Here is a 17,116-nt window from a genome sequence, read left to right as displayed (position 1 = left end):
CATCTAAACTCGGCAAAAAAAGAAACGTCCCTTTTTCAAGAAACCATATTTTAAAGACAATATTGAAAAATCCAAAAAACTTTACAGATCTTTATTGTTGATGTGCATATTTTTATGTTCATACAAATATTTACACATTACGTTTGCTGAAAATAAAAGCAGTTGAAAGTGAGATGATGTTTCTTTTTTTGCCGAGTTTATGTTGGGCACTTATTGGCTGCTTTTCTTTATTATTTGGTCCAAGTCATCAATTTAAAACAAGTTTTTTTTTATTATTATTACATTTTAGTTTTATAATGAAATAAATTAATATGTTGGCACAATTATATTTTTGTCTACAAAACTAATTTCAAACATTTAATCATACGCCTTCAGATCAAAAGATTTTTTAAGATCATGAGAAACATTTCAGTCAAGTGTTTCAAAACTTTTGTCCGGTAGTGTATATGTAAATATCAAATAAAGATTGAAGCACCAGCTAAATGCAAAGCCCCTGCTGCGATTACAGAAAACATGCCTTGTCAAACTTACTTGGAGCAAGCAGCACAGAATGAGTAAGGGGTCATTCACATTGCAATTGAATAGAATGTAGGGGTCTTGCGACACATTTTTAGAAACTACAAGTATACTTTTTGTAAAGTTTATTCAATGCTTTCCTCGTCAGCCAAAATGTAATTTTCTTGAATTATCTTGGTTTGGCGGCTGTTCTACGCAAATATTAATGTGATTGAGTAATCAGCGTTTCATATAATTCATTCAATTGACAGCATTAATTGAAACAAATTGCACTAGTATTTATTTTAACTGACATGCATTTGCCACCTTAATATATTGTGCATGCAGATTTATAAGCAAATGGGTATGGAGAGGACAAGTTTTGTACCTCTATGAGCATGGCCCTCTCCGTCTTCATCACCACCTCCAGCAGAGGTTTGACCAGGGTCTGTGGAGCAGCTGGTATCAGGTGGAAGAGATTTATAATGGCTGAACAGATCCTCATTTCCTGCAGAGGGGAATGGAAAAATGTATCACAGTGATGGTTAGTGATAAACCAGCAGTGGAAAACCTGAAAGTACCTCCAATGGAAGTACCTCATGTAATATATAATCAACAGTGACACGTGTTGGGGAACATCTGCAGGAAAGTCATTCAGGGAAGTAGGTTAAAAATGAAGAGGCAAGGACTGCCTAGATTCAGACAGGTTGTTTCCTGGAAAAAAAATTTACATCATGGATCGTCAAATGGTAGCAGGTTTGGATGTTTGAGACATATGGGTCAAACACAACATCACAGACACAGAAATACTGTTACAAAGACTCCACCAGCACAATTAAACCACAAGCACAATGAGAGCAGAGCCGGTAAAGACCCCACAGCGGACCACCATCTCACCTCTACACCCTCCATGGCAGGCTGCGCCAGAACAGGAAACAACAGACATAATCAGCAAAGCAGTGTGGGTAATGAATGCTGTATGGACTGAGGGGATGGGTCCCACTGAATGGGTGTGTATGATTCTATGTTTAGCAAAAAACAAGTGCATGGCTGCACACTTTATGTTGCTCTCACGCAGATCAAAAAAACATCTGTGCAGAAGGCTCAAGAATGTAAAAAAAAAAAAGAATGTCCACTGATTTTCAGTATGGAACTGAAGCTGTGAGAAATATACAGCACTGATTACTCGCAAGATAAGGAGAGTATCCTAGAACTAGTGGTCAACTGATATCGCTGAGGCCGATAAATCGGACGATATTAAACATTTTCCAAAGATTTGTTTCTTAAGGCCGCGAGGGTGCCGAGAATCGCCTGCATGCATGTGAAGCATCTGAGACATGTAAACGAACAATCGGTTTTTCGTTACGTGCCATCGTGTTGCTACAATAATATACCGGTATGCAACACATTCTCATTTAAATCAGAGCCGCGATAGACACGTCTGAGCTCATACTGTTAAAGTGCTCACTTGTTTCACTCTCATCAACAGTTCCCTGTAACATTTAACTGTCTTGTCTAATGATAAAAAGGCAAATATAAATAAAACTAATATTATATACCGAAACAAAAATGCAACGAGTGCTACTTGGGTATAAAGTCAATATCTGCTGGTGCTCTTTGGAAAAGGGATAATCTATCTCATGAAAAAAGGATATATCCGAGGCACTCAGACCATGAAACCATGGCTAGAATAACTGATTTATTCTAGTCATGGTTTAATAAATACTTTTTACATTTTATACTTAAGTCTGAGTGCCCTGGATATATCCTTTTTACCTAATATTATATACCGTCTGCAAATATGCGGATGTCTCGATTAAACCAATGTTATAAACAAACCTCAGAAAAATCCAGCCATTTCTTTCCGGCAAGTGCTCATCTAATAATATTTCCTCTGAAGCGCGTATTCTATCAGCCAGAATCAAAACTTCAAGATCAAACGTTCCTCTGATTCACAAATCATGACAGTCAGTCCGTGACAATCCAAGCAGGCGATCCAGGCCGTTTAAACTGTCAGTAGAGTGCATTTCGTGTTGGATCCGCAAGAGCGCGTAGGTGCAACTTCAAAGTAAAAGTGCTTCATGTGCACTATGAGGAAATGTCATATTCACTATGCACTTTATGTACGTGCAATTGGTTTGATTCGGTCTTTTGTGTGAAAATGCAATTACTAATGCGCACATGCCATCCATGCATAAACACACACCGTGAACATGCGGCTCCACTTCAGGTCATTGTGCGTGGCCTCCATCATGAACAGCTCCACTGTTTGCAGCAGACGCAAAACGCGTCAGGAATTTAATCAGCGGCTCTCTAAAGGGACTGTATTATTGGGGACTGGATATATTGGCCATTTGTTTCGGCCAGTCCTGCTCTCTGGATATTGGCATCGGCCATTAAAAAAAACATATTGGTCGACCACTACCTAAAACAGTACAGACATTTCAAAGAGAAACATGATGGAATTGCAAAGATAACATTTCCAAACATACAAAAGCCCACAGAGGCCATGCTTCATGCATTATTTTCTCATCACAACATAATACAATTTATCAACAAGAATTTTTCTCGAATTTCTTTGAAAAACCATGATAGAAAAATAACAGTAATGCATGTTATCTATATAACTTACAGATATGAAATAACAATCATCTGGGCAAAGTCAGCATAAATATTTGCAATAAACAGCATATGTATAATTCCTATGGTTTTAAGTTGCTGTATAAAATAAAACTCAATAAGGGGGTCAGCTAAAATGTTACAAATACCCTAATCAAAGAAATTAACTGCTTTGTAAAGAATGGTACAGTGAACACTGTACAGGACTGGCACATTCCTGCTTAGGTGGCCGAAGGGTCTGCCCAACAGAAATAGGTTTTGCTCAGCACAACAACAAAAAAATACATGAATCCCTTGGAGATTCATCTTACTATATTTGGAACACTGTTATTTTAGACAAGATATTTTTAAATTTAGGAAACATTGAAGAACACTACCATTCGCATATAGGCTTGCACACACTCTCATAACAAATAAATCCAAGTTTTATGCTCTCCCTGAACGGACCTTCTTTTTCTCTGCATGAGAATATTCATGTATGGTTGGTCATTCTGTCAATACTTTAGGAAAATTTAAAAATGCAGGAACAGAGGGCCAATTTGCATGCAATTACAATACATTTTAGAGAAAGGCAGGGCAAACAAGACAAAAAGAATGGCAACTCTTTTTGAGGCGTGGAAACAGCAAGCTTTTTTTTATCCCCCTTTCACCTTTTCTTCCTCTACAAGGTTATCTGTCCAACAAAATAACAAGGATCCAGAACACTGAGGCTTGTTACCAAGTCGGCGCCTAATTAATCATTGATTGTAATATGGCCACTCACAGAGTCTGAGTGGGGTGATCAGGGCTGGAGGGGGAGTATTCAGCTCTCAGTATTCATAGATTCCTTCTGCTCACAGATAAATAATGAGACTTCCGGACTCGTGAAGTTCAACAGATAATTCAAGGAAGAGCGAAAAGCAAAAAAGGAGTGTGTTTGTGGAATGAAAGATGCGGCATAAAATCCCAACAAACCCCAGTGTATGCCACAGAGATCCACATCAAAATTAAAACTTATACTCACACTGCCATCACTGCGTTGGCCTCCTTTATGTGTGATCACCACCACCTCCATCCACTTACGCAGGTGTTGCTGCAAGAACATGAGAAGCATGGATTCTGTTCTCTTGGCTTTATTTAAACTTTTGGAATAATGCACTGTACTCTGACAATTTTCAGTTTTTTTTCCACTTACAATGGATATCTGGAAGGTAATATGGGGGTACAACAATGGTACATCCATTGTAAATGTGTAACTGCTAACACATTTGTTTGTTTGTTTTTACAAACTAAAGGGACCGGTCAAAATTATTTTCAGTGGTAATAGGGCATAAGTTGTGAAACCTGGAAAGAAATCATGAACTCTAAACTGCTTTAAAGTATTGACTTACCATCATCTGGTCACAGAATTTGTCATTGAAAGAGTTGGGGAAGAGCCGTGTGACAGACGTCAGTCTATTGACCACATTGAGCGTCAAACTGCGATAGTCTCCGAGCATCATCAGCAGGGGCCGCATGTGCGTATGAATCTGATCTACCTCGATAGTGGCCCCCTCCAAAAACTGAAAACACAAAAACAAATACACACGAATGCGTTTCTTAAGGGCCATTTTCATGAGCTGTATTCTTACTTTCAAAAACAGCCAGACAGAAAAACTCTAAACCTAGTGCAAAGGAAAGGCCACGCCAGCTCTCCACAATGAGATGATGCATCAAGGCCAAATTCATTTTCCTCTCTGCCTGTTTCACTCCATCCTGTATTGATCTTTTCTGGCAGAACTCATTAGAAGAAGCATGGCAGAGGAAGAGTGCACAGAAAAGACTAAGAGATTGGAGAAAGAGAGAGGAAACGAGGCCAGTGGAGGGAGAGGGCTGACCTTTCTCATGCAGGCCTCTCCTGCCTCCTGGAGCTCACTGTTAGTAGAGTTGAGGGCCTTGAAGAGTGCAGCGATGATCTTCTCCCGGGACTGTGGAAGGTAGTTACAGGCCGCAAGGGCATCTGCTCAAATACACAGGGCAGGGAAAAAAAGCATTTGACACTCAAGCCCTCATATCCACAATCTTTAACATTTTCTTTCAATTACACAGTACATACCAAAAACAACTGTACCAATAATTTGAATTAAGAAACAAAGCTGCTGCCTATATATATATATATATATATATATATATATATATATAAAATCACTTATAAGGTTCCATTTCTTTGGAAGCTCACTTCCGACACATTAAAAAAAAACTGTATTTTTTCATTCCGGTTCAGAAATTCCACAGCCTCCTTTCCAAAAGGTTAGAACAAAAATAAAAGAACGTTTAATAACGTTCTTTTTAAAATGACAGTACTCTGTGCCAAAGGGTGGGTAAAATACCAATTGCAGTGTTGCCAGATCTTGCAAGAGAAACAAGCAACCTGGTCTCGAAAAACAAGCCCAAAATAAGTCACTTGCCTACCAAAACAAGCAAAAATAAGCAATACATTTTTTTCCTGTGTGGTGGATTTATCGACATAGAAATCATTACAAGCAGTTAATTAACAGTTAAGTATAATTGTATTTACAGATCTGCTTCTGAGTCAAAACCCAACAGCATCAAATCTGTATTAATTAATCATATCAAACAATAATTCAGTGAAGACTTGGAAACAACTGAGAAATGTACTTTTTACCTCTAATAATGTTTTCCTTGTACCAGGATTAGCCGTACATGTAGTAATTGTTAAAAAGGTCTTCATTTAGAGAATGTGACATCCACAACGGGTGATAAGGCAAAGAAATGTGTGATGCAGCAGTTTCCTTCAGGATCAAAGCACGTTTAATTTTTCGGGCAACATGAAGTGGTGTTGTTCCAAAAATGTACTATGATGAACCCTTTGGCCTTTAGTTTAATGGAAAAATGATCAGAACAAAATTAACCGGTTATAACCCGTTACCAGCATTTAAAAATCAAGTTTTCACTCCAGAACAGTTGAAAATCGCCGGGAAATTGTTCCGGTTTTCGGTTTCTTTCTGATACAAATTTAGTTTGTTTTCAGTTTTTGTTTTTGTTCCTTGAACCATTTTTAGTCCCTGGTCATAATTATGAAATACTTAATTCAATTATGCGATGCTAAGTGAGTTACTAAATCATAATTATGAGATGAATTTTTAGCTCAACATTTTGACTTTTTATCTCATAATTGTTGATACAATTATGATACAATTTTGAGTTTTTATTTCAACAAAGACAATTTATCTCATAATTTAGACGTTTTATCTCATAATGAATTTTTATCTCACATCTTTGACTTTTTATCTTAAGATTTTGACTTCTTAATCTAATAATGACTTAGTATCTCAAATATGACTTTGCATCCCATAATTTTGATTTAGTATCTCAAATATGACTTTGTATCTCATAATTTTGATTTAGTATCTCAAATATGACTTTGCATCCCATAATTTAGATTTAGTATCTCAAATATGACTTTGCATCCCATAATTTTGATTTAGTATCTCAAATATGACTTTGCATCCCATAATTTAGATTTAGTATCTCAAATATGACTTTGCATCCCATAATTTTGATTTAGTATCTCAAATATGACTTTGCATCCCATAATTTTGATTTAGTATCTCAAATATGACTTTGTATCTCATAATTTTGATTTAGTATCTCAAATATGACTTTGTATCTCATAATTTTGATTTAGTATCTCAAATATGACTTTGCATCCCATAATTTTGATTTAGTATCTCAAATATGACTTTGCATCCCATAATTTAGATTTAGTATCTCAAATATGACTTTTCATCTCATAATTTTGACTTAGTATCTCAAATATGACTTCGCATCCCATAATTTTGATTTAGTATCTCAAATATGACTTTGTATCTCATAATTTTGATTTAGTATCTCAAATACTTTGTATCTCATAATTTTGACTTAGTATCTCAAATATGACTTCGTATCCCATAATTTTGATTTAGTATCTCAAATATGACTTTGCATCCCATAATTTTGATTTAGTATCTCAAATACTTTGTATCTCATAATTTTGACTTAGTATCTCAAATATGACTTTGCATCCCATAATTTAGATTTAGTATCTCAAATATGACTTTGCATCCCATAATTTTTATTTAGTATCTCAAATATGACTTTGCATCCCATAATTTTGATTTAGTACCTAAAATATGACTTTGTATCTCATAATGTTGACTTAGTATCTCAAATGACTTTGCTTGTTTGTTTGTTTCTTTCATTTTTTTACACCATGCCAGCTTCTATGGCTATATTCATGGCGGGAACCAGGTTTAGTTATTTAAAATAGTTAAATAAGTTAAATGAGGTGTTTAAGATTCACTTGATTAAAAACCTTTTCAAAAGAATCAACTGAATAATACAGGTTCCTCAGATGTGTAGAGGTATGACAGTCCAGTAAAATATGTTTAATGGATAGTGGGTTCTGACAAGATGAGCACTTTGGTGAATTTTCTCCTGATAGTAAAAATTGGTGTGTGAGTCTTGATGCTGGATAGGACATACGTGTATAAATGACTTGATCCCAGCGATTATTAAAGGGGAACACATCTTGTTCCAACAAGATTTATTTCTCGTAATTTGTTGTTTAAACATCGATTCCACTCCGACTGCCATTTGTTTTTGATATATATACATTCAGAGTTGGTTTCAGATCTGTGGAAGGTATAGGGCATTTTACTGGTTCAGTAGATAGTGCTTCTCTGGCAGCTCTGTCTGCTTGTTCATTACCGGAGATTCCTGAGTGTCCAGGTACCCAGCAAAAAATAATTAAAACTCTTTGCTTCAAGAGATGACAGTTTGATTAAAATCTTCACGATTGTTGGGTGATCAGTTTTAGTAGCTTCCAATGCTTCAAGACATGATTTTGAATCGGTTATTATTAAAAAAAATGTTGTGGAGCAGTCTCAATAAACTTCAGTGCCAGTAGTAGAGCGTTTGCCTCTGCAGTGAAAACTGAACTTTGGTCAGGGATGCAGATACCCTGACACAGTTGTTTTGCTGCAAAAGCTACTGCCACTTTATTTCCAGATTTAGATCCATCTGTGTATATTGGGATATGTTGTGGGTATACTGCTCTTATGTCCAGAAATTGTTGATGGAAAACATTCGGATGTGTTTTGGATTTTTGGTTCCTTGTTAAATCCAGATGGATTTTAGACTTTTTGAGATCCCATGGAGGAATTTTGCAGAAATGTGTCTGTTCCACACTGTTTAGATCCACTTTCAGGTTCTCCAGATGGGTTTTTATACATAGGCCAAATGGATGAATGAAACTTGTTTTTTTTTTTTCATATATTGTTGAATGCTGAAGTGGGAAAACTGCTGAATAGGCTGGGTTTTCTTTATTTGTTTTAAGTTTGGTTGCTTATTGTAAGGCCAACTTTAGGTGTCTGATTTCCAAGGAAGGTTCATTGGCTTCCGCATAGAGACTTTGGATTGGTGATGTTCTGTAGGCTCCCAAAGCTAGTCATATACCTTGGTGTACAGTGTTCAAAAGTCGTATGTATGACTTCCTAGCTGATCCATAAATGATACTTCCATAGTCCAGCTTTGAGCGTACCATGGTTCTGTACAATTTCATGAGAGTTGAGCTGTCTGCTCCCCACTTGGTTTTGGATAAAACCTTTAAAACTTTCATAGCTATAAAACATTTCTTTTTTTAGTGATTTAATGTGAGGAATAAAAGTGATACCAAGAAACCTGTTCTCTTTAACAATTTTAATGGGGACTCCATCCATAAACAGCTCTGGTTCATTGTGTAGCGAACAAAGCTGACAGAAATGCATACAGATGGTTTTTGTTTGTGAGAACTTGATACCGTTCTGTGCTGACCAGGAGTGCATTTTGTTAATCTTCAATTGGATTTTTCGCTCGATAGTATTCATGTACTTGCTCTTGTAGCAAATGCAGATATCATCTACATATAAACTACAGAGGACATCAGAGCCAATGACTTTTGCAATGCTATTTATTTTAATACTGAAGAGGGTTACTGATAGGATACTTCCTTGAGGTACTCCAAGTCCTTGTTTATGTAGGTTAGACAAGGTGTTTTCTATTTTAACTCTAAAAAGTCTGTTCGATAAAAAACTTTCAATGAAGATTGGCAGTCGACCTCTAAAATTCATTTGGTACAAATCCTTTAAAATTCCATGTTCAAATGACTTTGCATCTCATAATTTTGACTTAGTATCTCATAAGTTTGACTTATCGCATATTATGACTTTTTGTCTCATAATGACTAAAAATTATGATTGTATCTCATAATTATGACTTATTTCAACAATGACATTTTATCTCATAATTATGATTTTTTAAAATCTCAATTATGATTTCTCATAATTTTGATTTAGTATCTCATCACTATGACTTATCATTATGAATTTCTCTCAAAAAATTGACTTTTTAAATCTCATAATTCTAACTTCGTATCTCATAAATATGACTTTGCATCTCATAATTTTGAATTTTAAAATCTCATAATTATGACTTTTATTCCTATGAGGCGGAAACGGGCTTCCATACATTTCTGTTAGGATACTGCCTTAAAATGCAACAGCCTGCAGTAGATAGCAAAGCAGCTACTAGATTTTTGGAACAGAACAAATATATTTCCTTTTATACATGGATGAGGAAGTAGATAACTGTTATATGGATTGCCAGAGGAAGAAATTGATAAAAGAGATGGTACAGTGCACTTACTGAGGGCAGCAATACGTAACGGCACCAGTGACGGAAGACTTTTATAACAGGGCAGCTTCATCAAGGCGGCATCCTCAGCTTCACACAAGTTCAGCAACTGTGAAAATCACACATACTGGAGCTCAGAGAGTAAAGCCCTGTTCACACCACCAGCAACATCACCCGAGACAGCAACATGATCCCATTCATTTTCAATGAGAGCACAGCGACATCCGGTGACATGAGCTGCCGTGGCCGTTGGCAACAGAGATCGCCTCAATCACCTTTTTGTCTATGTATTTTTAATCGCTTTCCACTCTTAATTAATCTACAAACAAACAGAGAAAAACGAAAAGTTTATCCAGTCAGAATTTATTCCTTGATGCTTACAAGCAAAGTGTGTCAACTGTTTCACAAATCGCATGCCCGAAGCAGCACGTGAGGTTGAGCTCCACCCCGTCAGGCCTTCAGAATTTCCGCAGAATCCCTCAACAGTGCAAATGAATAAGTAACTAAAGTCAGATTCATCAGCTGATCAGACTGATTTATTTGTTCTTGGTGGGTGTGATCTTTAGAATATGTCCCGGTCAAGGCCTTCTAGCTGGCCTTGAGTGATGCAATTATGCTTTAAGTGATGTACGTAATTTGAAAGCGAAGAGCGCAAGATGCTGACGAGTCGGCTATGATGTACGTAATTTGAAAGCGAAGAGCGCGAGATGCTGACGAGTCGGCTATCATCACTGCTGGTACTGCCGTTGAGAAAGAGTTCCTTATGGATTTAAAAACACGAGATTTTCTGCATGACCGTGTGATTGCTTAATTTATTAAACAGGAAAGGAGGACTGATTTTCACTTCAAGCAAACTGGTAAGTGATATTTGCATTGTTATAACAACATCAGGAGTTTTCTAAGATTAAATTAGGCTGCTTGAGCATTCAGTGTCAGATCAAGTTGAAAAGTAATGATGCGTTCCATTCGACTCGGAAAGTTGGATTTTACAACTTCCTACTAGGAAAAGTGCAATGGAATGCATCTTTAAGTCAGAATTACAACTTGTAGGCTCATACAGAAATTCTAAACTCCGATTTCGCTGAGATGAAGATGTATGATGTCATAGACATGTCGACACTCAGGGAGATATACAAAATAAGTGATAAACATTCACTTTATTAAGTAATATTGATATATGAGTTTGTTTCCACATTACATGATATTAAAGCTTGTTTAACAAACGCCTGCAGAAACAGGTGAATAAAACATTATAATCTCTTTTGATAATCGTACACCTGAAGCACAAATGCTAGCGCTGCAGCATTGTTTATCAGTTGGGTTGCTAGGAGACATCTCTAATGAGAGTCAAACCCCTGCTAAGCTAACGGGAGCATTGCAGTTCCGAATATCGGGGAATGGAATCCATTTATGGTCGGAGATATCAAGTAGGAATATCCCACATCCAACTTGAATGGAACGCAGCATAACCATGTACCCTGCAAAACGAAATTTATTGCAAGCAACATTTAAATCGCAAATATTATTAGATAGATTTTTCCAGGTACTATACACCTCCTTGGTAGATTCATATGTAAAATTATGATTTTTGAATGTCTGTTCGGGAGATGTTCATTTAACAAAACAGTCATTCTGCAGTTAAAATTAGGCTTGCTTGAGCATTAAGTGTCGTTTCAAGTTCTGGTTTCGTGCGTGGACGTGTTTTTAAAATGTCAGTTTGTATTACTAGTTAGCTGCGTCATAATGTATGATGCCCAAAGGCATACGGTGTCTTATTCATCGTGAAACTGTGTTTTCTTAATGGCATGAACCACACTGAAGGCCTAGACTGTAAATGCATGGCCCGTCACTGATTCCGAGTAAGTTTGATTCATTTATAGGTGATAGATTGATCATCTTGTTAATGATTTAATGCACTGAACACTGCTGCACACTTTATAAAACACTCTACACTGCAGAATGTAAATTTTTTTTAGAGCCAAGAGAACTGATTCCTTGTCAGTTTGTAATGATATCTTAATTTTACCGGGATTAGGTCTCATCTGTGATCAAATTTTCAAAGGTTGTGGCCAGAAGTGCAGTCCTTCAATAACGTTACAGCGGCAAACAGTAGGAATGCCTACTAGCTACACAGATCGCAGAGTCTAGCAACAACAAGTGACAGTCACTGGCGGTGTGAACGGGGCTTAAGTAGACTAAGCTGAAGTACACTAAGCACAGTATATTTTTTTATTACATCCACAAAATTCATTGTTTCAGACTGACCTCTGTGTAGAAGACTTTGTGCTCCACCACATTGAGGTCCATGGTGAAGAGGCGGGGCTGCAGGGTAGTGCAAAAGGTGTTGCCTTCCATCAGGCCGATCTGAGCATTGGCAGGTTGGTGCCGCAGAAGGTGTTTCTTTGGAGGAACCATGTCTTGCAGAACCTGGAGGAAAAAAGGAGTTTTAAACGTTCCCTAAGGAGTTAACTTCCACCGTTTCCATAATCCTATTTGAGAATATAACACTCACTTCTTTGTGAGGCTCCATGATGATGGTGACGCTCTTGCCTGTGACTTGAGCAAGCACCTGCAAGGAGTGCATGGCCTGCTTGCGGACAGTTGAGTTGGGTGAGGTGACCTCACGCACCAGGTCATGGGTCACCAAGTGGAAGGACTTATCCTGGGCTGTCAGAAGCTCATCAGTCTTCTCCTCATCCTTCAGAGGAGTGGCACAACGTATCAACAGCTGCTCCAGTGTGGTCTTTGCCATGGCGACAGCACCATTAGACACCTGAGATAAAGAATTATGGGACACACAAGTTCATTGTAGGTAACCCAAAAGTGGACAAGAGCTAGTAGGGCAACACATCAGCAATTCATGAGGTTAGGGATTGTTTGTACCTCTCCTGTAAGGTCCATCATGACAAAGAGCAGCGCTTTGAGGAAGGTGAGCTGGTTCTGCAGCACCCAGATCAGTGGAAGCCTCTCCATCAGGAACTTGATGGATACTACTCCACCCAGTTTAGCATACCAGGCCTGTTCATAGCAGCACGCGCACAGACGCTCCACTATGTAGGAAAACAGTGGCAGCTGGCATGCCTGAAGAAAGAACCAGAATGGATTTTAACACTAGCCCTAAATTGGATTCTGTGTCATTAAGATGTGCTACATATCAAATATCTAGTGAAACTCTCACCCTTTCTTTAGAGCCCAGAATAATACTGGCAACATCAAAGATGACAGCCAGGGCCACTTCCCCAATCTTGCACAGCTCCTTCTCCTCATAGGCCATGCAGATGGCGATGGCGTCTATCAACACGAGCGGGTCCATGCCTTTAGAGCCATTCTCTTCACTGTGGAACATAGCAGTGCTGGGCTGGCTGCCTGACTGATAGCATGGCAGCAAAAAGGGACCTGAGACACAAAAAATGGTTATGTTTTATGTGAAACCTCAAGTCATGTTCAAATCAGGGTTATTTATAGCTTTGATTACCATTTTATTTTCAATTTGTCTAATTACTTTGTTAGTTTTTTCCCCCAATGTTTTTTAGTTTCCATTTATCTTTTCAGTACATTTCATTTTTACTGTACTGTTAGTATTGTTGGGCTGCCAAAATTAATACGTTCACTGATATCACTTACATAAGTTACATTTCTCAGGTTCTTCTGGTGTTATCGCTACATAGTGGCACTTTCATGTTTAATGAAAGCAGGTTGTAAAGGTGTCTAATCTTATAATATACTTTTTGCATCAGAAATTAATTTTAATTTGTTTTTGAGTTATGAAAACCTATTTGCTTATAGTTTTATCATGTTTTATTATGCTTATAGTTTTTTAAATTTTTTATTTAGTTTTCATTAAAGGGATAGTTCACACAAAAATGAAAATTCTCTCATCATTTGCTCACATCACATGTCATCCCAGATGTATATAACTTTCTTCTGCTGAACATGAACAAGGATCTTTAGAAGAATATCCCAGCTCTGAAGGTCCATTCAATGCAAGTGAATGGTAGCCAGAACTCTGAAGGTCCAAAAAGCATATAAAGATAGCATAAAAGTAATCCATATGTGGTTAAATCAATGTCTTCAGAAGTTATATGATAGGTATGGGTGAGAAACAAATCAATATTAAAGTCCTTCTTTTGCTATAAATCTCCACTTCCACATTCTTCTTTGGTTTTTGGAATTTAGCATTCTTTGTGCATATCGCCACCTATTGGGAAGGGAGGAGAATATAGAGTAACAAAAGACTAAAATATTGATCTGTTTCTCATCACTGGAATTCACTGAAGTCGTATGAATTACTTTTATGCTGCCTTTATGTCCTTTTTTGAAGCTTTGTGGTTCTGGCCACCATTCACAGAGATATTCTTCTAAAAATCTTTGTGTTCAGCAGAAGAAAGAAAGTCATACACATCTGGGATAGCATGAGGGTGAGTAAATGATGAGAGAATTTTCATTTTTTAGTGAACTATCCCTTTAAGGATAACAACACTGGTTCAAATGGAACTGCGATATGGATAAATTGGCACATAGGCAGAAAGATTTCTCACCGCACTGCTGAGCCACAGCCACCATGGTGTAATGGCGGATTAAGCTGGCTACGAAAGGCAGAGCGCTGGGCCTGAGATCTTTGATGACCGCAGACATGAAGGCCCCTGTCAGGGCCTGCTCGAACGTCCTGCGAGCTGGGGTGTCCTGGGCTTTATACCGGTGGGAGATGATCACGTTAGGGATCCACTTCTCTGTAAAGCTGTTGAAAACCAGCAAAGACATTCAGCTCAATTCACATCACAATCATGAACTCGCTCCATTAAAAGAGCCTGAAGTTGAATAACCCATCCTGGCAATTTGATTTGATTACAGAGTATAAAATACTTTTTGTGTTTGGACAGCTGAGCCCTGAGGGAGACTATCATTGTGCCTGGCTGACATTTTGTCTCCTGCTTGGTTATTTACCCCAGCTGATAGCACCACGGTGATGGAGTGAGTGTTTTATCCATTCTCAAGCGTGTGTTCTGTAATGCCAAAGTCGGTAGCAGTGGTGATGGATCGCTCCATTTCATTATCGCTATTTAAAAGGCTTGGCTTAGGGAGACGACTGAGCCAAATAGATGCGGTGAGAGCGGCCAGATCAATTCAAATTCATAACACTGCCACCTGAATGGGACTTCATTATCTGGCCTGGCATTAGCGATATTAAGAGAGCATTACACCTTCTGAAAAAGGCCCCTTTCATGGTTACCGCCACAATGTGCCACACTGAAATAGTGAGAGTAGATGACATGAATCAAGACATCTGACAGCGGCGGCGGCTCACGTCCTGTATAATGGACACGTGGTTATTTTGGCAGGGGCCTATTTTACTGGATTTGGGGTAAACAGACAAAGTCAATTAGCCTCAGCGTGGGGATCAATGGCTATGTTATGTGACCCTCTAACCCTCCTGCACAGCCAGTAGAACTGTCTCTGTGTAATTAGCCCCTTTAACACTGTAGATAGTGGTGGACAGGCTGGATGAGGCCCAGAGGAGCTGCAAACATAACACAAAGTGGAAAATGCAGAGGCCTGTTTCCGCCCCAGAGTGTATGCGAACTTGAGTTGCTCGGCTTGATATAATGTCTGAAAACTATGACGACACAACAGCAACAACTCACACTGAAAGGACCAACCCAGTTAAAAGAATAGTTGGCCAAAAAATGAAAATGGCAGAGTGTCAGCCTCAGTCACCATTCCCTTTCATTGAATGAAAAAAAAAAATGCAATGACAGTGAATGGTGATGAGACTGAACATTCTGCCTAATGTCCCGTTTTGTGTTCCATGGTAGAAAGTCACATGGGTTTGGAACAACATGAGGGTGACTAAATAATGACAGAATTTTTATTATTTGGGTGGAATATTCTTCCAGGGTTCCCACCCTTTCTGACCAATGAATTTTGTTGACTTCTCCAGTCGTTATTACTGAAAAAGGATTTTTAAAAATCCTTTACAGAGATTACACTCAAAAAGAGCAATTTCTGGACAATTAAATATTTTAGAGTATAACCAGAAATAGTTTTATTCACTATTAAATATGAAATATCACAATATACCTTACTATGAACTTGTTCTTAAAATATAAAGCAAACAATGCCAGGGCTTTATGCATTTTCAAGTGGTGGTCTTACTTGGGGTGGGCAAGGAGCTGGTAAAGGGCATGCTTGTTGTCCTCTAGACTGGTCATGGCCACCAGGAAGCATTTGATCACCTCCCAGGCCTGTCGTCTATAATACGGCTCAGTATTGGCACTCTTCAGGCAATCCAGTGCAGTCTCTATAGCCTAGACACATCAAAATAACAATGTTAAACATTATGGACTAAATATGCACAAAGAAAGAAAACCCCAAAAATATTACCAATAATAATAAAATAAAAAAATTATAAGAAAAAAATTACATGATTGAATGGCTGACACATAATTTTTATTAAAAATATGTTGCACATTTAGATGGAATAAATCTCACTGAAATGTTATGTGATGACACTTAAAGCCCCATCATACATTAAAACATTCTGCACCAGTGATTAGATGCCTCTTAAACACTCAAATTATAGAAAGACAGGATTAAGTGGCGGGACACTCAAGAGAGAAGATTAGCTAATTAGTAAGACTCAAGGATGGAGAAGGCAGTTCAGTGCAGAAAAACAGAGCTGTCTGAATGAATTATAGCCAAAGTCGGCGTGACCACTGACAGCTACGCAGGTCATTTCAGAGAGAAGAGCTCTGTTACCAAAGTCCTCCCTCCTGATACCCCCGTGTACTTGGAAAAGGTGAAATAAATGGCACATAGACTGAGAAAAAGAGGGCCATAACTGGCAGTACAGCATTGTTTTACAATTCCTCAGGGTCCTGAGCTGTTCTGCCTTGTCGAGGCATTATTATATGTGTCACATAACCTTGTACACATGTTCCATCCCCAAGAGGTTCCTCTACACAAACCATGCTATTTTTTAAATGCTCAAGGCCTTCTCCACCGCAGAGGCCTGGCCTTTCAGTGTGTTTTTATTCCATATATAACTGGGAGTTTTTCTTTAAACTCTTTAGGAGGTTTCCTCTATGTTAAATCGTCGCTTCTCCTCAGTGGTGTCAAGAAAATGAGGCTGTTGTGTAACAAATACGCAATCTCCAAAATTAATTTGAGAAAAATACAGTCGGACTTTAAATCGGCTGTTGTGAGCCGATTATTATGCATAGAATGTATCCATTATGCATAATCAAAAGGTCTCAGATTTTGTGTGGACAAAATTTGCGCCGGTGGCACAAATACCGGGTATGCAAAATATGCA

General features: G+C 38.0%; 1 protein-coding gene across 2 annotated transcripts in view; it reads right to left on the bottom strand.

Annotated features, from left to right (window-relative positions):
* Positions 1–17,116, bottom strand: part of trrap (transformation/transcription domain-associated protein) — a 133,162-nt gene that overhangs the window by 87,303 nt on the left and 28,743 nt on the right. For both annotated transcript variants that reach the window (XM_051667374.1, XM_051667373.1), the window contains 11 exons: positions 15,958–16,109; positions 14,343–14,542; positions 12,983–13,200; positions 12,688–12,885; positions 12,317–12,577; positions 12,070–12,231; positions 9,817–9,913; positions 4,971–5,092; positions 4,485–4,655; positions 4,118–4,186; positions 884–1,003 (listed from right to left, as the gene is read on the bottom strand). In XM_051667374.1, the coding sequence (XP_051523334.1) occupies positions 884–1,003; positions 4,118–4,186; positions 4,485–4,655; positions 4,971–5,092; positions 9,817–9,913; positions 12,070–12,231; positions 12,317–12,577; positions 12,688–12,885; positions 12,983–13,200; positions 14,343–14,542; positions 15,958–16,109 (1,770 nt within the window). The remainder of the gene's footprint in view (positions 1–883; positions 1,004–4,117; positions 4,187–4,484; positions 4,656–4,970; positions 5,093–9,816; positions 9,914–12,069; positions 12,232–12,316; positions 12,578–12,687; positions 12,886–12,982; positions 13,201–14,342; positions 14,543–15,957; positions 16,110–17,116) is intronic.

This window comes from Myxocyprinus asiaticus, chromosome 32 (genome assembly GCF_019703515.2).
Source record: "Myxocyprinus asiaticus isolate MX2 ecotype Aquarium Trade chromosome 32, UBuf_Myxa_2, whole genome shotgun sequence".
Taxonomy (NCBI): Eukaryota; Metazoa; Chordata; class Actinopteri; order Cypriniformes; family Catostomidae; genus Myxocyprinus; species Myxocyprinus asiaticus.
This window is presented reverse-complemented; position numbering and strand designations above follow the sequence as displayed.